The 18046-nt window shown below is 37.0% G+C and overlaps 1 protein-coding gene across 2 annotated transcripts in view; it reads right to left on the bottom strand.

Annotated features, from left to right (window-relative positions):
- Positions 1-18046, bottom strand: part of ADAM23 (ADAM metallopeptidase domain 23) — a 159072-nt gene that overhangs the window by 28224 nt on the left and 112802 nt on the right. For both annotated transcript variants that reach the window (XM_036858829.1, XM_036858830.1), the window contains exons 14-21: positions 16548-16596; positions 14134-14233; positions 10953-11024; positions 10268-10357; positions 8884-8964; positions 3383-3433; positions 2626-2689; positions 1242-1347 (exon numbers count right to left, since the gene is read on the bottom strand). In XM_036858829.1, the coding sequence (XP_036714724.1) occupies positions 1242-1347; positions 2626-2689; positions 3383-3433; positions 8884-8964; positions 10268-10357; positions 10953-11024; positions 14134-14233; positions 16548-16596 (613 nt within the window). The remainder of the gene's footprint in view (positions 1-1241; positions 1348-2625; positions 2690-3382; positions 3434-8883; positions 8965-10267; positions 10358-10952; positions 11025-14133; positions 14234-16547; positions 16597-18046) is intronic.

The following is an 18046-nucleotide window of genomic DNA, read 5'->3' as shown; positions in this document are numbered from 1 at the left end:
ATATTAATCACTTTTCTATGTTATATTTCCCAGTTTTTTAAAGTTTAAAAAAACATGCATTTATTTTCTTTAACTCATTGGTGGTTGGCTATTCTACTGCCAGATATTCAAAAGCTATCTTCTACAATGATCTGATACAATGCCTCCCAACTTTTTGAAGTCACAGAGGCACAGAGAAATGATCAGATTTGTCTATGACATTGATTTAATGAATGAAGCTAATCAAATCCAGAGGCGTCCAACCCCATGGATTCTGACTATTTTAGTCCCCACTTCCTCCCTGGCACCTCGAGGACCGAACAGCTCAGAACATCTATAACTCACTCGTGAGACATCAGATGGGAAGTTCTGTTCTGTTATTTTGGTTTAACTTTAAAGAAGTCAAAGATTTGTTGCCTCCTAAGGCCTCATCTACCATCAAAGACTACATAGAATGGCAAAGTTTCCTAAAGTACGTTAGAGACCATTAACTAGAGGAATAAAACTTCCCTTAAATCCTTGCTCTGCTTCAAAATGGGAGAAGAATCCTCACTGTTATGGAAGGAGAACGGAGGAGCTTTGGTGTATCACTTAGTGGTCCCATAGATCCAAGTCATTGAGTTAACCTTAATAAACTATTAAATCACAATTTTAACTTTCCTCACCAAATCAAGGGAAAATATTACCAATGTGCTCTGAAAGTATCTCATTTCCTGAGTAAAGATGCCTCCAATATGCACTGACTAGCTACTTTTTAGAAGGGAAAACAGAACTCTAATATAGACATTAGACGTTTAATTCAATCAAATGGTGTTACATTCGAGAAATAATTAAGTATATATATTACTTCACTTTAAATGGTCCCTCAAATTATATATACAGTCTATATCTTTTGCTTGTAGAATTCTGTGTATACTAGTACATTCATAGGCCTTTTCTGCTAGCAAAAGTAGAGAATTAAAACCCACTATTAATTTAAAATACCTTGGCAAAGTATCTCTTCAAAACAAGCTTCAAGTAAAATACAGCATGCAAGAACTTTTCTGAATTTTACAGAAATGGTGTGAGTCTGTACCACAGAAATAGTTTAGTTCATAGCCATTTGCCTCTAGCTATACTAATGTATTTTTAAAATCCATACTTTAAATTTTTAAGTAGTTGAATATTTATCAAAAAATCAGTAACATTTATTTTGTGCTCATTTTACATTTGGACCAGGGTTTCCAAGTCCACTCACTATGCTCCCAGAGCTGACCACTCACTGTTTGCTGCACTGGATCCATCGGTCTCCATCCTTCCCGCAGTTGCCTTTCTCTGTGCCTTCTGTATTCAGCTTTTCATAACAGAATTTGTCAGACCCCGAAGCCTCTTTTGGAGATGAGCAAGAAAAGAGAATTCATTTTAGTTCTCTTTGTTATCCATAACCGGTAGTGTGCCAGTAAATATTTTAATAACTGGTGTTTCAGAAAAAGGAAAAAAAAATTCCTAATTTGTAGCACTTGCCAATTTCCATGGTGTAAATTTCCATGGTGTAATACATGGCTAATTTCAAACTAAGAATATGATGTCAACTGGCTTCTAAAATTCCTGAAAATTTAACCAATGGTTTTTATAAGCTAAGACAGGACAGCTCCAACACACCATTCTTTTTAACTTGGGAGACAAATTTATTCCCAATTCTTGTTGGTGGGTTTGAGGGTGGGAGGTAGGATTAATCATCAGCAGGAACTAATGAAGTGACACAGAGAAAACTAATATCATTCCTAATCCTGCTTTCTATTAATATCAGTAGGCAATATAAAGTCTGAGCTCATTGAGATTTTACATTGGCACATGGATTTTGATATTTAAACCCTTTCAAAAGACAAAAATGCCTCTATTATCTTTCCCTTGTCAAAACTGAAGCACTGAAAGTAAATCTTTCAGTTAAATGACATTTGCCAAACACTGAAATCACTTGTGCATGGGTCCTAGTCTCCTTTCGCGTGCTTTCTTTTCCTGGTGGGTGACCCAGCCTCTGCCAGCAAGGCAGAGCCATTTCTCTCTCTTCCGGCCTGGCCCTCATGAACTGAAGTTCACTGGCGAGGCACTACAAATGTCAGGAAGAGAATATGTGTACTGACATGTAGGGAAATGTACTGAGAAGCGTGACCATGTACCCGAATCTCTATCTGTCTGCGTCTCACGAAGTACTTGTGTTTCTTCACTTCAAGCTGAGATAATCAATTATAGAATTAAAAACAACAACAACAACAAAAGTCTGGTTCTATCCTGGGGTAAAAGAACAGAAAGCTAACTTGAGGGGGTGAATGTTAAATGCAAGGTACAAAGAAAATCAGCCAAGTGGCTGGATAATAAGCATGACCACTGCACTCAGTCTGGTCTTTGCAGGAGGGTGTAGCATCCCTTCTGTCACAGCCACAATCACTGATTGGCACTTTTTGGTTCAGATGACAAGTCCCCAACGTCAGCAGTTGTTTGCTGTGGTTTTGTGACTAAGATTCACCATGCTCTTCAGCCTTTTCTAGTTGTTTGTTTGTTTGTTTTTTAATCACCCCCAAGCTGTATATCTCTTTCTGCAAGACTGGCAGTGAAGAATATTAAGAGAAACCTGTGTGTGACCAGCAAGCAGGAAACATGACCTACTTGTTCCCCAGATGTACTGACACTGGTTATCCCGTGTCTTGCACTCCCCGTTGTAGCAGCGGCCCTGAGGACAGAACATATGTTATGAGTCACATGAAGCCAGTTCCATTTTCCCCCAAACTCTCACTGCAAGGTCTCCTTTTCATTATTTCAGACAAAATTGTTTTCTTTTTCATTCGGTACCCTAATACTTTCACAGTGAAAATAAAAACCATAAACATCTTAAGAGAAGCGTAAGAATGACAGTTAAAATTGAAAACACAAGACATACCTCACAGTACAGCTCTTCAAATCCAACTAACTGTCTAAACTTTGAAATTTTATGGAAAACAAAAATTGAGACATTCCTTTGGGTGATACCAATATGAGTTTTAGCTTTTTTTGCATGTGCATGGTTAGGTTATAACATAGCTTCAGGAAAAAAAACAAACAACCACATTACAACAGATTACCATATTTTCCCATCATAGACAGGCTGAAATGATTAAAAGATAGTCACAACTCAATAAATCAGATTTCTAATTCATCAGCCATTACATTTTTTTCCTCATCCTCAATCTGGACAGTTTGTACCCAGAGATAAATATAACATATTTGTATTTTATATGACATAAAGCAACTCTGAATTAGAAGACCACTGCAATAGTTTACTGTTGTTTGAATTGCAATTCCCCATCAAAATTACATTTATCCAAAAAAACACCTTGAAATCTAATCTTTTTATAAAATCCCATTTAAAATCTAGAGCCCAGCATACCTGATTTTGATTGCATGCATATCCATCTTGCTTATGAAGATTTGGTGGGCACTGAAAAACAAAACCTTTTTAGTTAACATTCAGCATGTGAAGTATCTTCAGATTATGTGCACAATATATTAAAATGCAAAAAAAATGCAAGCATGATTTTATTATTACTTGTGAATTGTGTGCTACAGATCATTCATATCAGTAAAAGTTATAATAAGTATTTTAAAAATGCAAGCATGGTGACTCTATAATTAGGAAAACATGAGTAACTCTTTGAGTAGGTTATCCAAATTTATTCTGCAATTATTGGTAAAAATGAATCAATTAGGTCCATGCAGTGGGTGCTTTTTATGCTTCTCTGTTTTCCATGAGATGAGCTAAAATAATAATTTACGTTCACTTGCCTGTGGAGTTAAAAGTAGAAGGGATTAAAATGGATAATGAAGGGAACAAATCAGCTTGTTATGCAGGAGTGGACACGTTCAGGGGCTAATTTACAAGACTTCGCTCAGCCCTGTGAAAATGTCAAATTTGCATGTGACACCCATGACACTCACCTACCTCTAGGCCACATTACTGAGAGAGAAGAAATACACTGCCCTTCAACTCAATGTAAGTGCTGTATCTCCATTACATTTCTGACCTCTTGAACTACAGATTTTTTACTAGAACAATCATGATGTGACAGTTCTTTCTTTTTCCAGGTCTATTTATCAAATTATTTTTTATAAGTAAAAATAAGGAAAATTTCATTTTCCCCCAACATTACCCTGAGTAAATTAAAATTTTTACTTTCTGTGCGTCTCATTTACCACATTTAAGAGAGCTAAAAAAATTAAGTCAAGGCTCTGCTACAGCATTCAAAACAAATACAAAAAGGAAAAAAAAAATACATGGGTGTGGCAAGTGAATAAGAAACATAGCAATACGCACTGAGGTCCTCCCTTAGTTTTCACCTTCTCAGTAAATGACAGTCCCACTCTTCCAACTGTTCAAGGCCAAAACCATGGAGTCATCCTGTGTTCCTCTCTTCTTCTCACACTCTCCTTCTAGTCCATCAACAAACCTTGGTAGCTTCTACCTTCAAAATATAATCGCAATCTGACTTTTCTCCATTTCCACCGCTGATGCCGGGTCCACACCACCACCATCTATCACCACCATCTCTCATCTCTCTGATTATGCAACAGCCTCCAACTGATTCCCCTGCTTCCACTCTACTCTCCTTATAGGCTATAGAGCTACCAGAGTGTCCCTTGAAAAACCTAAACCACCTCATGTTGCTCCTCTGTTGATGGCTTCCCCATCTACTCAATGGCCTTCCAAGCTCATCATGATCTGCTCCTATGCCGGCCCCATCCTCATCTTCATCTCCCTGACCTCATTCCTACTCTCTACCATAAATACTTGACTCTACGTGAATGTACCAGCCATGCTGCCACCCCACGGCCTTTGTCCTTGCTCTTCCTCCAATCTTTCCCCCAGATTTCTGCCTGGCTTGCTCTCTCACCTTTTTTAGGACGTTGCTCAAATATCAGCATCTCAGAGAAGCCTTCTCTAACCATGCTCTTCAAAACCGTAACCTCCTTCCCCATGCTGGCACCCTCTGTTCCCCATTCCCTATTTTTTTCTTCCCCATAACATGTATCACCAACTGAGGATCTGTATATTTTATGTATTTGCTTGTCTTTTGTCTGCATCCTAATGCGAGCACCATGCAGGCAGGGATTTTCTGTCCCTGCTGCCTCCCCAGCACCTAGAACAAAACTGGCTCAATTATTATTGAGATGGTGCTCAATGACTACTGACTGACTGAGAAAATAAATAAATGACCCACACAGATACAATTAAGTTATTCTATTCTGCAACAACAAGCTGTTTATCATGGTCACTACAGAAAGATAACAGAACTAATTTAGAAGTGCGAAGAAGCAGTAACTTATGAAGGAACACATTGAGATTAAATGCTTTGGTTCTACATCTTTCTAAAGAACAACTGACTCTCATACAAGCTTTCATTCAACCTAATGGTAACTCTTCAAAAGATGTAATTATCAGCACGAGAAGTTGGTTTACTGGACCAACTGCCCAAAATCAGAGATCGCTGGGCCTCTTTCATCCAAATCCACTCAAAACACCATCATTTTCTTATTAATCAACTAACATTAATTATTCACTTACTCCAAAATGAACACAACCACACTGGACAAAAATGCAAAAGAAATGTTGCTACTAGAATAGGTACATCAGGGGCTAAACAGGTTTCATATTTGACTTTTGTGATGTTTCAAGAGGAAAAAACTAGTAGGAGTCACTAATTACAAAAAAAAGCTCTTGTTATAAACTGTCACAGCTACGTGGAAGAAGATTTCTAATCAATCTATTTTTCGTTTAGGCTAATAAAAGCAAGTTGCTTATCACTGAAATGTTTAACAAAGGAAATTATGGATGTCTCTCGTGTCTGGAGACATTTAAAGCAGAGGGACCATGAATCTGTGTACTTTATTCTGCCTGTGAGCAGAGCTCTGGATTCGGTCTCTAAATGCCATTTGAGCCCCCAGTTTTATGCTGTGCCGGAAGGTCCAGTTGAGGCCGGCTTTCACAGTGCAATAGCCTTTAAATGTACTTATTTTTAATTGTGCTATACTCCCATTTTGATGACATATTTCATAGTACTAACAAAACACATTTCCCACATCTTTAAAAAATATCTTTATTAGATCATCCAGACTGTTTGCCCAGGATTTCTCTCAGTTCCACATGTATTACTTATTCTCTTATAAATTGTGAATTTAAAAAGCAGCTCAGAAGCATTAGTAAATGCTAGTATCAAAATTAAGCAAAAATATACTATAAAATAAAAGAGATCAAGTCATAATGTTGCCAACGATACTGATTTTCAGACATGCAGAGATTCTCAGAGATCCTATTTTCTTAATCATTATTAGCATCAATTAAGTTCACAGTTCACTGCCTCTTACAAAGCAAAAGAATTTGGGGTGGGTGTTTAACTCCCTCTATTCCACTTATCTTGTTCAGGTTCATTCTGGTCATATAAGGGAATTGTTACTAAAGGAACGTTCTTTTCTACTATGCCACTGAGAATTTAACAGTACAATTTTCACCTTGGACACATGAGATAAAAAGAACATTTTAAAAATTTGGACAATAGAATATTAAGTTGAACACAGAGCCCTCATTATAAAAACCTTATTTCCAGTAAAGTCTATGGCAATTCAAGAGTCAAAGGTTGAAATGAAAAAACTATACTTTTAAAAGAACTGAATACACAGAACCAAAACAATATATGATGGGTATAAAAATAGCATTATTCTACAAAACTAAAAATATAACTCAGTGAAACAGTATATCAAGAATGTCAGTACACTTGTCATAAAACACTGAATCCACAATTCTTACATTCTGCCACTATATTATTTAAAAATTGCAGAGAAACCTATTTACATATTTATATATAAAAACAGATACACATAAAAATCACAAAAGAATAATAGCCTGAATAGAGTTCACTGTACCATTCCTTTGTACCATATCCACTTGAATCGAGCCTCAGATGATACATATCAAAACCTTTCAAAAAGGTTAATTAGGAACCTTTGTTTTCCTCTCCTCATGTTTCCTTCCAGGGAGGGGAACTCAGTGTAACTCCAGTTACTCTCTGCTCCTGTACTCAATTCTCCAGGCAGGTAGAGTGAATGGCTGGGTTGGTTGGCTGGCTGATTTGATAAACTTGAGAAGAGTAACTTGGCATTCTGGCCCGGTCCTGCCATCCTTCTCTTGCCTACTCACATAAATCACCCTCTCTCTATTGCTCCTCCATGGCATACAAGGCAAGGGCTGGCTCTGCAAGGACAGGTCATTCCAGGCCCAATTTTGTCAAAAACGTGTTGCTATAGCCTGAATCTGGGATCTATAAAGAGCCCCATTTAGCCCTCACACTTACTATGGCTTTCAACTTGGCTATTTGCAGTAGCAAAAATGATATTTTGGCTTCTAACTATACTCTATCAGGAGCCCTACCTGGCAATAGGTAACTCCACTCCTGAGAACTTGTCCTAAGGTGCTAACTCCAAACAAGAAACACTCTTAAAAATGCATAGAGGTTCACGACCGTATTAATCATAATAATGAAATACTGCCAACAATCTAAATATCTACCACCACTGGATGTAGAAGTGACTGGTAAATCCACATTGCAGACTTTCATGCAATGGTAAAGAGGATATTTATAAAAACTGTGTCATAGCACGGGAAAATGCTCTTGAAATAACGTTAGAAAGAAATGAAGGTAGAATGAAGTCAAAAATTCTTACCAAGCCCCTACCTGTCTGATTCCTGACTTCCTCTCTGAATTGTTTCCACTGTTCCCCAGCTATCCCTGCTTTCATTCCATCTCTTGAAGAAGCCATGCTTCTGTACTCACTGGGTTTTTTGTTCATTTATTTGCCTTTCTCCATCCAGCAGAATGCAAGCCCCGTAAGAGCAAGGACTTTTCTATTTCAATTCCTCCCGTATCCCAGCATTCACAGCAGTGCTTGTGAGCACAGAGCAGGGGCTCCACAAATGTTCATTTGAATGACAAATAAAGACATAAAACAACACAATATAACTGTTTAAAAATGTAAAAATTAAAGAAGGAATGCCGGAAGGCAACCTTAATGATAATGTGATAACTTTAATGTGAAGGAGATCATGCCAAGTGTGTGGGCCATGAAGCCAGGGCTTCGTAAGTGGAGCGAGATGGTGCCAGAGCTGAGGAAGGCAGACTTCTGCTCCCAATCCCATTTCAACCGCAGCAGTGCTACTCTTCCCAGATTTCTACATTGGGCTTCCATCCAAAATTTTGTTGGTAAGCTGGGACGAAGTGAGAGAGTGGCATGGACATATATACACTACCAAACGTAAAATAGATAGCTAGTGGGAAGCAGCCACATAGCACAGGGAGATCAGCTCGGTGCTTTGTGACCACCTAGAGGGGTGGGATAGGGAGGGTGGGAGGGAGGGAGACGCAAGAGGGAGGAGATATGGGGATATATGTACACGTACAGCTGATTCACTTTGTTATACAGCAGAAACCAACACACCATTGTAAAGCAATTATACTCCAATAACGATGTAAAAAAAAAAAGAAAGGGTTTTGTGGCTTAAAAATGCTCGAAAATAGTACTATTAGCGCTTTATCAGTGTGAGGGTACTGTTTTAGATGTGGGGACCAGGAAAGAAAAATCAGTTAGTTGGATATAAGCAATATAAAGGGAACTAATTATGAAGGGGAAATTTGGAAGAAAAGAGATCTTTTAGGTCCAAAAAACCACAATAAACGTTCCTAAAATAAAGGCATGGTAGGAGCTAGAAATTACTAGAAAACAGAGCAAAACAAAACAAAAAACAAAAGAACCAAATCATATTCACACACGTAATCCAAACTGAAAGCTTTACAATATGTATTTGCGAGTAAGATGTATTACCTAAAACTCAGTTTGCCATACCTGGCCAGAGTCTCCAGTACAATATTCGGTAATATCACACCCATTCACAGCATCCCGACATTCATACCCTCGCGGCTGAAACTGCAAATCAAAACTCAATATTAGGAACCAGTATTAATTAATATTTCAAAGAGTTAACATTCTTATATTCACCAACAATCATGACATCCTTTCATAACCACCGCCAAACTCTTTTTATGAATCAGCAAGATAGTTCCAGGATAGAGATAATGCCCAAATACCACTCTGTGTAGTAAATATGAATCATTAACCAAGTCATTACATGGTCAGATTTCAAAATCCACTATCTCAGAGTATTATTTTTGGAAAACATTGTGATGACAATTATGCAAAGAAGAAACACTGGTGTGGCTTAAGACAAGAGAACAAAACACTGAAATATAAACATTTAGGATCTCTCTGAAGACTGATATGCACACCCAACCTGCACTGATTTCCCAACTAGCTTGGATATTAGTCTTGCTTTAGCTAAATATACACAATCAGATTTCAATTAATTCATGTGAATTTCCTTCAGTGATGCCAGTGAATGCCTACTGAATACAAGGCATTTTGTTTCTCTGGGTGGTGGGTGGGTAAAAGATGAAGGAAAGAGTCCATCATCTTCAAGCAATTTATAATCTGGTTGGGGACATAAGCAAGTAAAAACTAAGCTAGAATCGCCTAGATTACCACATGCATAATATCCCTTTGGTGTTGGATAAAATTAAATCATATACTTTTATGGTTTTGAAGAATATTAGAGATTTTATAGATGAGAAAAAGGAAAATTTTAAAAACGTTTTTTTAAAAAATTAACCAGAGGTCTCTAAAGATGGAAGTAACTGTGTGTCCACACATACACAAGTTGTGCATATACACATATAAACATACATACATATATTGCTTCCTTATCTAGCTTTCTTGCTTTTATAAGTGATTTAAAATATCAAATGTAAAAATATGAGCACTAGGTTTTCTGCTCAGGGTCTAAAATAAATTAGGACGAGTTTTAAAGAAAAAGGTTATAAGTAGGGCTTATTAGAAAAAGACCATAAGAATTGTCCCTCTTCTTTTCAACTATTTAATTTGGTTTTCACTCATGATAGTAGAGAAATTCTCAATGTTTATTTTGGAAGGATTATAGATATATTTTCTTAGGGAGGTACCAGAGAATAGGATGGTTGGTAGTGAATCATAGTAAAGATAATCGTTGTAACCCACAGAATTTGGATAGATTTATTGATTCTACAAAATCGCCAGGCCAATATGCACAGTGTCGATCAACAAGTGAGTGACAAGTTGTAAAAATACTCAATGTACACATTGAGATATTTGGCTAATATGTCAACGATAAGAAAGATGAAACTGTCAGAGAACTCACAAGACATGAGGTATTATTACAGCAGGGCCCGTCACTGCAGTGGGCCCCATTGGAGAGAGAGCATTTCTTACAGCACAATCCATAGCATTCCTAGAGAAAACATTTCACGTGAGTAAGTGATGAAACCTACCCACTGGTCATTCAACATTCTCTCCACATGTAACTTATGCGTAATCCACGTGAGGAGATGTATATAATAGTAAGCAAATCTTTTAGGAAAGAATGAACCACTTTAAGCAATGATATATTCCATCCGGCTATACTTCTCAGCAAAGTACGATCTTCTAAGAAGGGGCTTCTCTACCAAAAAGTAAGCTTATTTTTTAGCAGGCGCCCAACCCTTGGTTAGCTCTGTTATATTCTTAATACTCAATCTAGTTTTACAAAGACAAAAATAATATACAAAACAGAAAGAATTTTCATGAGTTAGTAAAACTTGTCTGAGATGAATATGAGCTATGAATTTTTAAGAGATACGAATTTGATTAGAAGAATCCATTAGGTTTCTTCAGACAGAGCCAATGATTAATTCTAACGTGTCTGAGATAGGATTAAGCATTGATGAGAGAGCTCAGAAATAAAGGCAGTAAGACCCCAATGAATGATGGGGCAGACTTCCCACTAACGCTATTCTTCTGCACTCTGGGTAGATGTGCTGAAGGTAGAAAAGATCTCTTATACCTACCACATGGATTCCACAATCACACTCCTCCCCAGCTTCCACATATCCATTTCCACATTCTGTGGGCTCAAATAGCTGAAAGAGATTAGAAAGATAAAGGGAAACCATTTTAATTTACCACAGAAAATCAACACTCCAATCAGGCTGCATACATGGCCCTATAATCAGCTATCATGTGGTATTCTTCTATGATCTGTTGTTATGGCATCTTACAAATGTGTCTGTGTGAGAATCACTGTTAATTTATTAATAACACTTCCAAAAAACATATTTTAAATGGGGTAATATCTCTTGGAGGATTCTCCGGTAGTGGGCTCCAGAGATGACCTCTACCATTAGAGCTACTTTTCAGAGAAATAAGCTGTCAAGAGGAATAGATCACTTTTCATATTTGCTAATGGAGCTAAAATGCACTGCTAAAATAAGACTCACAGATACCTAATTTGTTGACTTATAACCAGGCAGCTGAGAAGATACAAAAACTGTCAAGAAGATAAAAATGCTCCATTCACAGCTAAATGTGATATATGCCATCAAGTAAATGCAAATAAACTTAGGGAAAAAAAATATTGCTGGAAATCCATGCCCATCATTCTCAGTGAAAAGAAATCTGCACTGTCTGAATCATATTAAGTAAATGTGCAGACATATGCACAGATGTATAGAAATTTCTCAATCATTCCTGGAGCCATGGGAGAGTCAAATTTCTAGAATAATCCACCCTACTGGTGCTATGAACTTGCCTGCCAAATAAACTGTATTACAGACCAGTTGTTGAGGCAGCTGATTATTTATAAGAAACATTCCTATTTCCCATCACCTGGGGCAAGATTTTTCTGTGTGTATCTACTGTACTCAGGTGAAGATTAGAACAGGACATCCCAACCCAAATGCTCAGAGCCATATCTGTGACAGGGAGCAGTACACACCCAAGGAACAGCTGCCTTCCACTGAGTCCACCAAAGAAAGATATGCTCCTCCTTCCACTTCCAGGAAAGGAAAATTGTTATAAGGAGCAAGGAAGTTTTCCACGATACTTGGGTGGGACTTCCCTATGGGAAAATCCAATGACTAAAATCAACAGTCCTCATCTCCGTGATATTTTGATCAGCAGGGAGGAGAAAATGGAAAAGGGAAAGGCAGACTGGAACATGAGTAGGGCTTTATATCAGGACTCCCATGCAACCCACTGTTCGATTTCATTCTTAGGACTCTTCTTCCATCCTGAGACAGGTCACTATCAAAAACCATATGGCAAACATGGCAGTTGAGAAGGTTCCCAGAGCACAGAAAAGATGCACTTAGATAATGTGAAAATAACTCATAAAACCTGCATACATCCATCCATTGACTACAACACTTGGAAGAAAGTCAGTTCTTTCACACATACATATAAATTATTCCACTGTAATCCATAGCAGCCTTTAAAAAATTATTCTATATATGTTGTTTAAAAAGAAAGAATTCCATATTTATTAATTTTTAAAATTGAAGATGTATATGTATTTTTATTTAGTTTCCACATTATCCGAATAATTTGCTTTCTACTCACAGGCAATTTCAGAACTCTAATGATGGATCCTTATACACACACTAGAGATCTTAGTATTTTCAAACAACTCAATGTTGTTTCCTCAGGCATGATGCTTATAATTAGCTGGTGAAAAATTAGCCATGTACTTTGCAATTCAGAAATGCCAACAGCTCACATTAATTCATTATTACTCACTGCACCCATTTTAAACACTCTGAAGCTTTCAGATTTCTGTTGCATTGAGATCGACGCCATGAAAAGCAGGGAGCTGAGTTTAATGATGCAAGGTCACTTTAAAATTCCTGTTTCTTTTTCTGCAGCCTTACTGAGATTTTATACAGCTGTCAGGCATCAAAGTATCATCCCTAACTTAGCAGTATCACTTAATTATAGGGATAGGAATAAATTATCCTGACAGTTATCGACATCAGACACTGATTTTTTTTAAAAAAGGCTAACATGATTTCACTGCTCTCTCAATTTGCAGAGTTATTAAACATTTTGTAGAGCAATGGACTATATTTGACTTATGATGTAGTATCTTAAAAAGAAATATGAAATGTGCAGTGTTAGAATGTCTATGCCATCTGCTAATTCACATCAATCCTGTCCTTTTGCCTGTTAAGCAACTTCGTTTCTAAACATGTTATTGGTCGACAGTCCCATATCCAAAAGCTCTATAGCCTGTGAGTTTAAGAATTCTGGCTTTGCTGGATTTTAGAAAAGTATGATGCATTTACCCTGTTCTATATAACGGCCCTGAGGGGTCTGGTATACACCCTATAATCAAACACATTAACATTTGTGCAGTAACATTTGTTCACTAAGACTTATGAACACTTACACTATGAGGGATAAATAAAGATTTTCAGTTCAGGATAAGTTTTACCGTCCACTATGTTTTCTGCAAACTCATAAAAAATACTTCCAATTGTCAGAATTTTTGAATTAAGGAATTGTGGATAAGAGAATATGACATTGTGTATATAAATTTTAATGAAATGCCAATTGACAATGTGGACCTTCCCAAGTAAAGATATGTATATCTCTTCATATATATATATATATATATATATATATATATATATATATATATATATATATATATGCCTGTATTGATGGGGTCCATAAATACGTTGGGTCATTTTTTGGCTGGCTGATATTAGTAATGCTTTCTATCTGGGAGAATGGACCACACATACCCCTCCTGCCAAAAAGAAAAAGAAAGTAAGAAAAGCCTAGAAATTAGTTATACCCCTAGAGAAAATGTCAAGGGGAAATAGAATTTTTGTCAGAGAAATGGGCTAAAGTAATGTATCTTAATCTAACCCACTATCTCTTAGCAGCAAGTGAAGATCTCAACATGAAAATTTCAAAGATATTTTAATTGAAGGATTGTCTGTTTGTTTTTTGGAGGGGAGGGCCAAGAGGAGGTACAGCTAGCACTGAAACACCAGAGCTTCAGAACAGTGAAACTATGGTCTTGTAATTCATTTAAACGAGACTTAATCTTTAACGTGATAAAGGCTTTTATAACTAAATATTAATCTGATTGGAAAGAAACCTGCTTTCCAAGCCAAGTATCTGATATTTGGCATAGTTCCATTGTAAAAAAATTGGAGAAATAATTACACTTTCTAAATTACTAACCTTTGTTGGCCTGTTGAAAAGACAGGCTCCACCCCCTCTGTGTAAAAAGTCTCTATACTCCAAAATGCTGCACTTTGAGAACTTTCTGGAATGGGATACCCTGAGGAAATAAAGAATCAATTATGTAAAAAATTTACCAAAAGCAGTCATCAGAGGAGAAAATTAAACCCTTGAATTAGAAAAAAATCATCACTCTGGATCCAGATGATTCTACACAAACTTTGACAAGGCACTTATGTTCAAATTGCTAAGTAAGTATGTGTGGTAGAGTCTATAAAAATAGAAATTCAAAGAAAATCACAGATTTGGGGGCTAGGTTACAATCTCCTTAGCAGTCAAGTCCCTTTGTGCTCAGGCTTGAAAGAGTTTTTGAAAAGTTCATCCCCAAACTTCATCTAGGCTGTATATTAAAATGTGGTTACTAGCACTGACCTATATACACTACCAAATGTAAAATAGATAGCTAGTGGGAAGCAGTGGCATAGCACAGGGAGATCAGCTCGGTGCTTTGTGACCACCCGGAGGGGTGGGATAGGGAGGGTGGGAGGGAGGCTCAAGAGGGAAGGGATATGGGGATATATGTATACGTATAGCTGATTCACTTTGTTATACAGCAGAAACTAACACAACATCGTAAAGCAATTATACTCTAATAAAGATGTTAAAAAAAATGTAGTCACTTTTATTTGCTCTGTCTCAGTAAAGATAAGCAGGTTGTTTTTTTTTTTTTTTTTTCTTTTTTCTTAATAAAAGGAACTTGGGAACCTACTAGATTTTTACTTTGGAGAAGGAAGCTGTGAGGGTCAACTGATTAAAGATTATGTATTGCAGGCTTCAGTGACACAATTGAGGTAAACAAGGAAACCCTAAAGAGATGTGTTAGACTATATATGTTTTTATGTGTATATACACACAGTCAAAACAGAATTAGGGTAAGCGCCTTCTGAATTAGAATTAGGTAATAGCTCCTTATTCTCAACCTCAAATACTATTTGGTAATATTCATGATTTTGCAGGAATATAGTGAACCTCTTTGTGAGTTAATCAAATTGCTATCACTATGTCAGTACATAGGGGAATATTATACGTATGGTAAAGGTTAAACTGAGTCCTACACACTGATTCCTTGGACATATTTGTCATAGTACTTGATTTGAGAGTACTAGGTCACTTATCTAGGATGTGATCCAATAGATTTATATTTCCTTATGTATGAGGGTAGTGTATGGAAGTAGGTAAAATCTACCATTGTTGACAGTGATCTCTTACAAGAACTATGTAGAAATATATACTTGAGAAAATACAAATTAAGCTTAAATAATTTTATTATATCCTATGGGTAATCAGTCCAAAAATCCATTTAGAAATTGGAAGTTTAGAAGACAGAAGACCTCTCCCGATAGAACCAGTATTATGAATGGTGTTACCGTTCTGTAGGAGGCCTCAGGGGAGGGGGAGCATGAAAGCTAACGGTTTCAAGTTTAAACTACATTTCTAGAAACATGTGTTCTAAAGTAGCAAGCATAATGGCTGACTCTCTCCTCAAGCCTTCATGCTCACACACCTCTTGTTCCCTGGACTCCTGGTGCACAAATATATATATAAGGAAGGGACTCTGTAAAAGTAGGTCAGGGCTTCTGGCAACTGGGGATCACAGGGAGGGGGCAGGACCAGAAATGGTGATGTGTTGAGCAGATGTCTCGCATGGGCAAAGGAAGTGGGAGAGACACATGAGTGCGGAAACCTCTTCTATCTATTAGGAGTGGGCTCTAGCTTAGGAGGCCTTGTGGCAGTGGCTCCCATGGGGCAGGGGTCCCTGGGAAACAGGGCAATGTTTCTAGGCCTTGGTTCACAGATGCAAAGGCAACCCTCTAGTTTCCAAATTATCCACAATAGGAGACAGGAGTTAGGTGAGCAACTATTCAAATGTCTATCAGTAGAAGACCACCTAGACATGATAAATCTGTCTTAATTTGTTTAAAAAAGCTTTATTGATTATATAAGGAATACAGTACAATTTTATTACAGTAAACATGTCTATTTACGAGTTCCTTAAAATATAAATTGTTGACTAAATTGGTTTTCACTGACAGTTAGACAACCAGCTTTTATCCTAACTGTACTAAAAAATTAATGCATCCACTAAACTTAGACGCATTTGATCATGTGCTTCCTTTAAGGGTTAATAGACACAGAAGTGGTTACTTTATTTTACTTTTATTATCAACTTTAAATAAAAAATTAAAGTATAAAGTAAACTAGCCATTTCATTTTTTAAAATATCAGATACCGAATTATTGAATTTATTCTAAGGCTTAGCCTAAAAGACCAGTACCTGAGAGACTGTGTATCTAATTATAGGTAACAATTTCAGTAAAAGGTATATAACAAATGCATGTACAATGAAAATTTACCCCGTCTCCTCCATGATGCAGCCGCCCCAGGATTCTGTGCAGTCACATTCTAGTCCAATGAAACAATAAAAAGCAACAAAAGAAAAGGGAAACAACAAAAGTCACATCTTTAATTTGCATCGCAGCTCTTGAAATAGTTCCTTATTACCAATTCCATGTCAGACAGGTACAGAATGTGAAGTCTCACCAAACAAAACCTATTTCTTTTAAATCAATATTTCTTTTTCCTTTCCAACAGTATAGCTTGCTTACTAAGATAACAGCTGCAAGAAATAAATTTGTGCCTCTCTTCATTTTTGTAACTCAGAGAATTCAATTAAGTTCCTAGTGCCAATGTTTAATGAAAAGTACCTGGTCTAGAGACTGTAAAGCCTGAGTTCTAGTCTGAGTTCTGTCTGATGAGAGTTTCATAGGCAAGTGACTTAGCATTTCTTGGGTCTCAGTGTTTCCACCTCTAAAACGCGAATGCATCTCTCTGTCTCCCAGAGTGGTTCTGGGGCTCACATGAGACGGTAGTCTGTGTGCTCTCTGGGAACTACAAAGCTCTACTGCACAAATGCAATGAGTCCTCACTGAAGTCCTGCTAACAGACCACACCGGACGTTAGAGGAGAGAATTCAATTTGCTGGAGCCAAAGCAAGAATCAGCCAGAGACTTGAAGAACACTAAGCTAAAAGGTTCAGCAAAAGAGAGAAATCTAAAATAGAAATGTAAAATCACCTAAATTAAATAACAACCATAAACTTAACATAGATACCACAGATGGACATATGGGTATTGTGACGGGCTGTCCTTTTCATTTATTTTTTCCTATTCTCTTTCCTATGATAGACAAAGATATTTTTAAAGAAAGACTTCCAAATGGATCTTTAAAAATTCAAAGTACAGAACGAATCTACCTAAACAAACAATTCACAAAGGAATAAAGAATTTTAGGAAGGAATTATGCCCGGCTTTAGTAATGAAGCCTATTGTTCACCCTACTCCATCATCTGACTCAGCAATATCTCTCAGCTGCCCCCAGCACTGGCCTCTTCCTGGCTCCAGGCTTTTCAAACAAGAACATAAACCTGGTTCTACTCCTTTCTGGTTTTCAGGTATTGATGCCAGCCAATGAAACCTGAATCACTTCCTTTAATGTGTACTATGTGTTTCCCTGGGAAAGCAAATACTCTGAGCAAGAAATTAATAGATGAAAGTTTGTGGAGATTTGCTCAATGCCACCAGACTTAATGTACCCATAAAGTGATGACTTAATATGCCCTTAAAGGGAATCAAGACACCCTGGATATATATTTTGCTTCAAGTTTCCGTAACACTATGTATTAATGACAATTATTTGATAGTAGTCAAAAAGTATAAAATATAGGATAATGTTAAGGTAGATTTTTTTTTTTTTAAGAAATTCACGTTCTTTTATTTATTTATTTATGACTGTGTTGAGTCTTCGTTTCTGTGCGAGGGCTTTCTCTAGTTGCGGCAAGTGGGGACCACTCTTC

Source organism: Balaenoptera musculus, chromosome 7, assembly GCF_009873245.2.
Source record: "Balaenoptera musculus isolate JJ_BM4_2016_0621 chromosome 7, mBalMus1.pri.v3, whole genome shotgun sequence".
NCBI lineage: Eukaryota > Metazoa > Chordata > Mammalia > Artiodactyla > Balaenopteridae > Balaenoptera > Balaenoptera musculus.
Note: the sequence above shows the minus strand (reverse complement) of the source record. Positions and strands in the feature narration are given on the sequence as shown.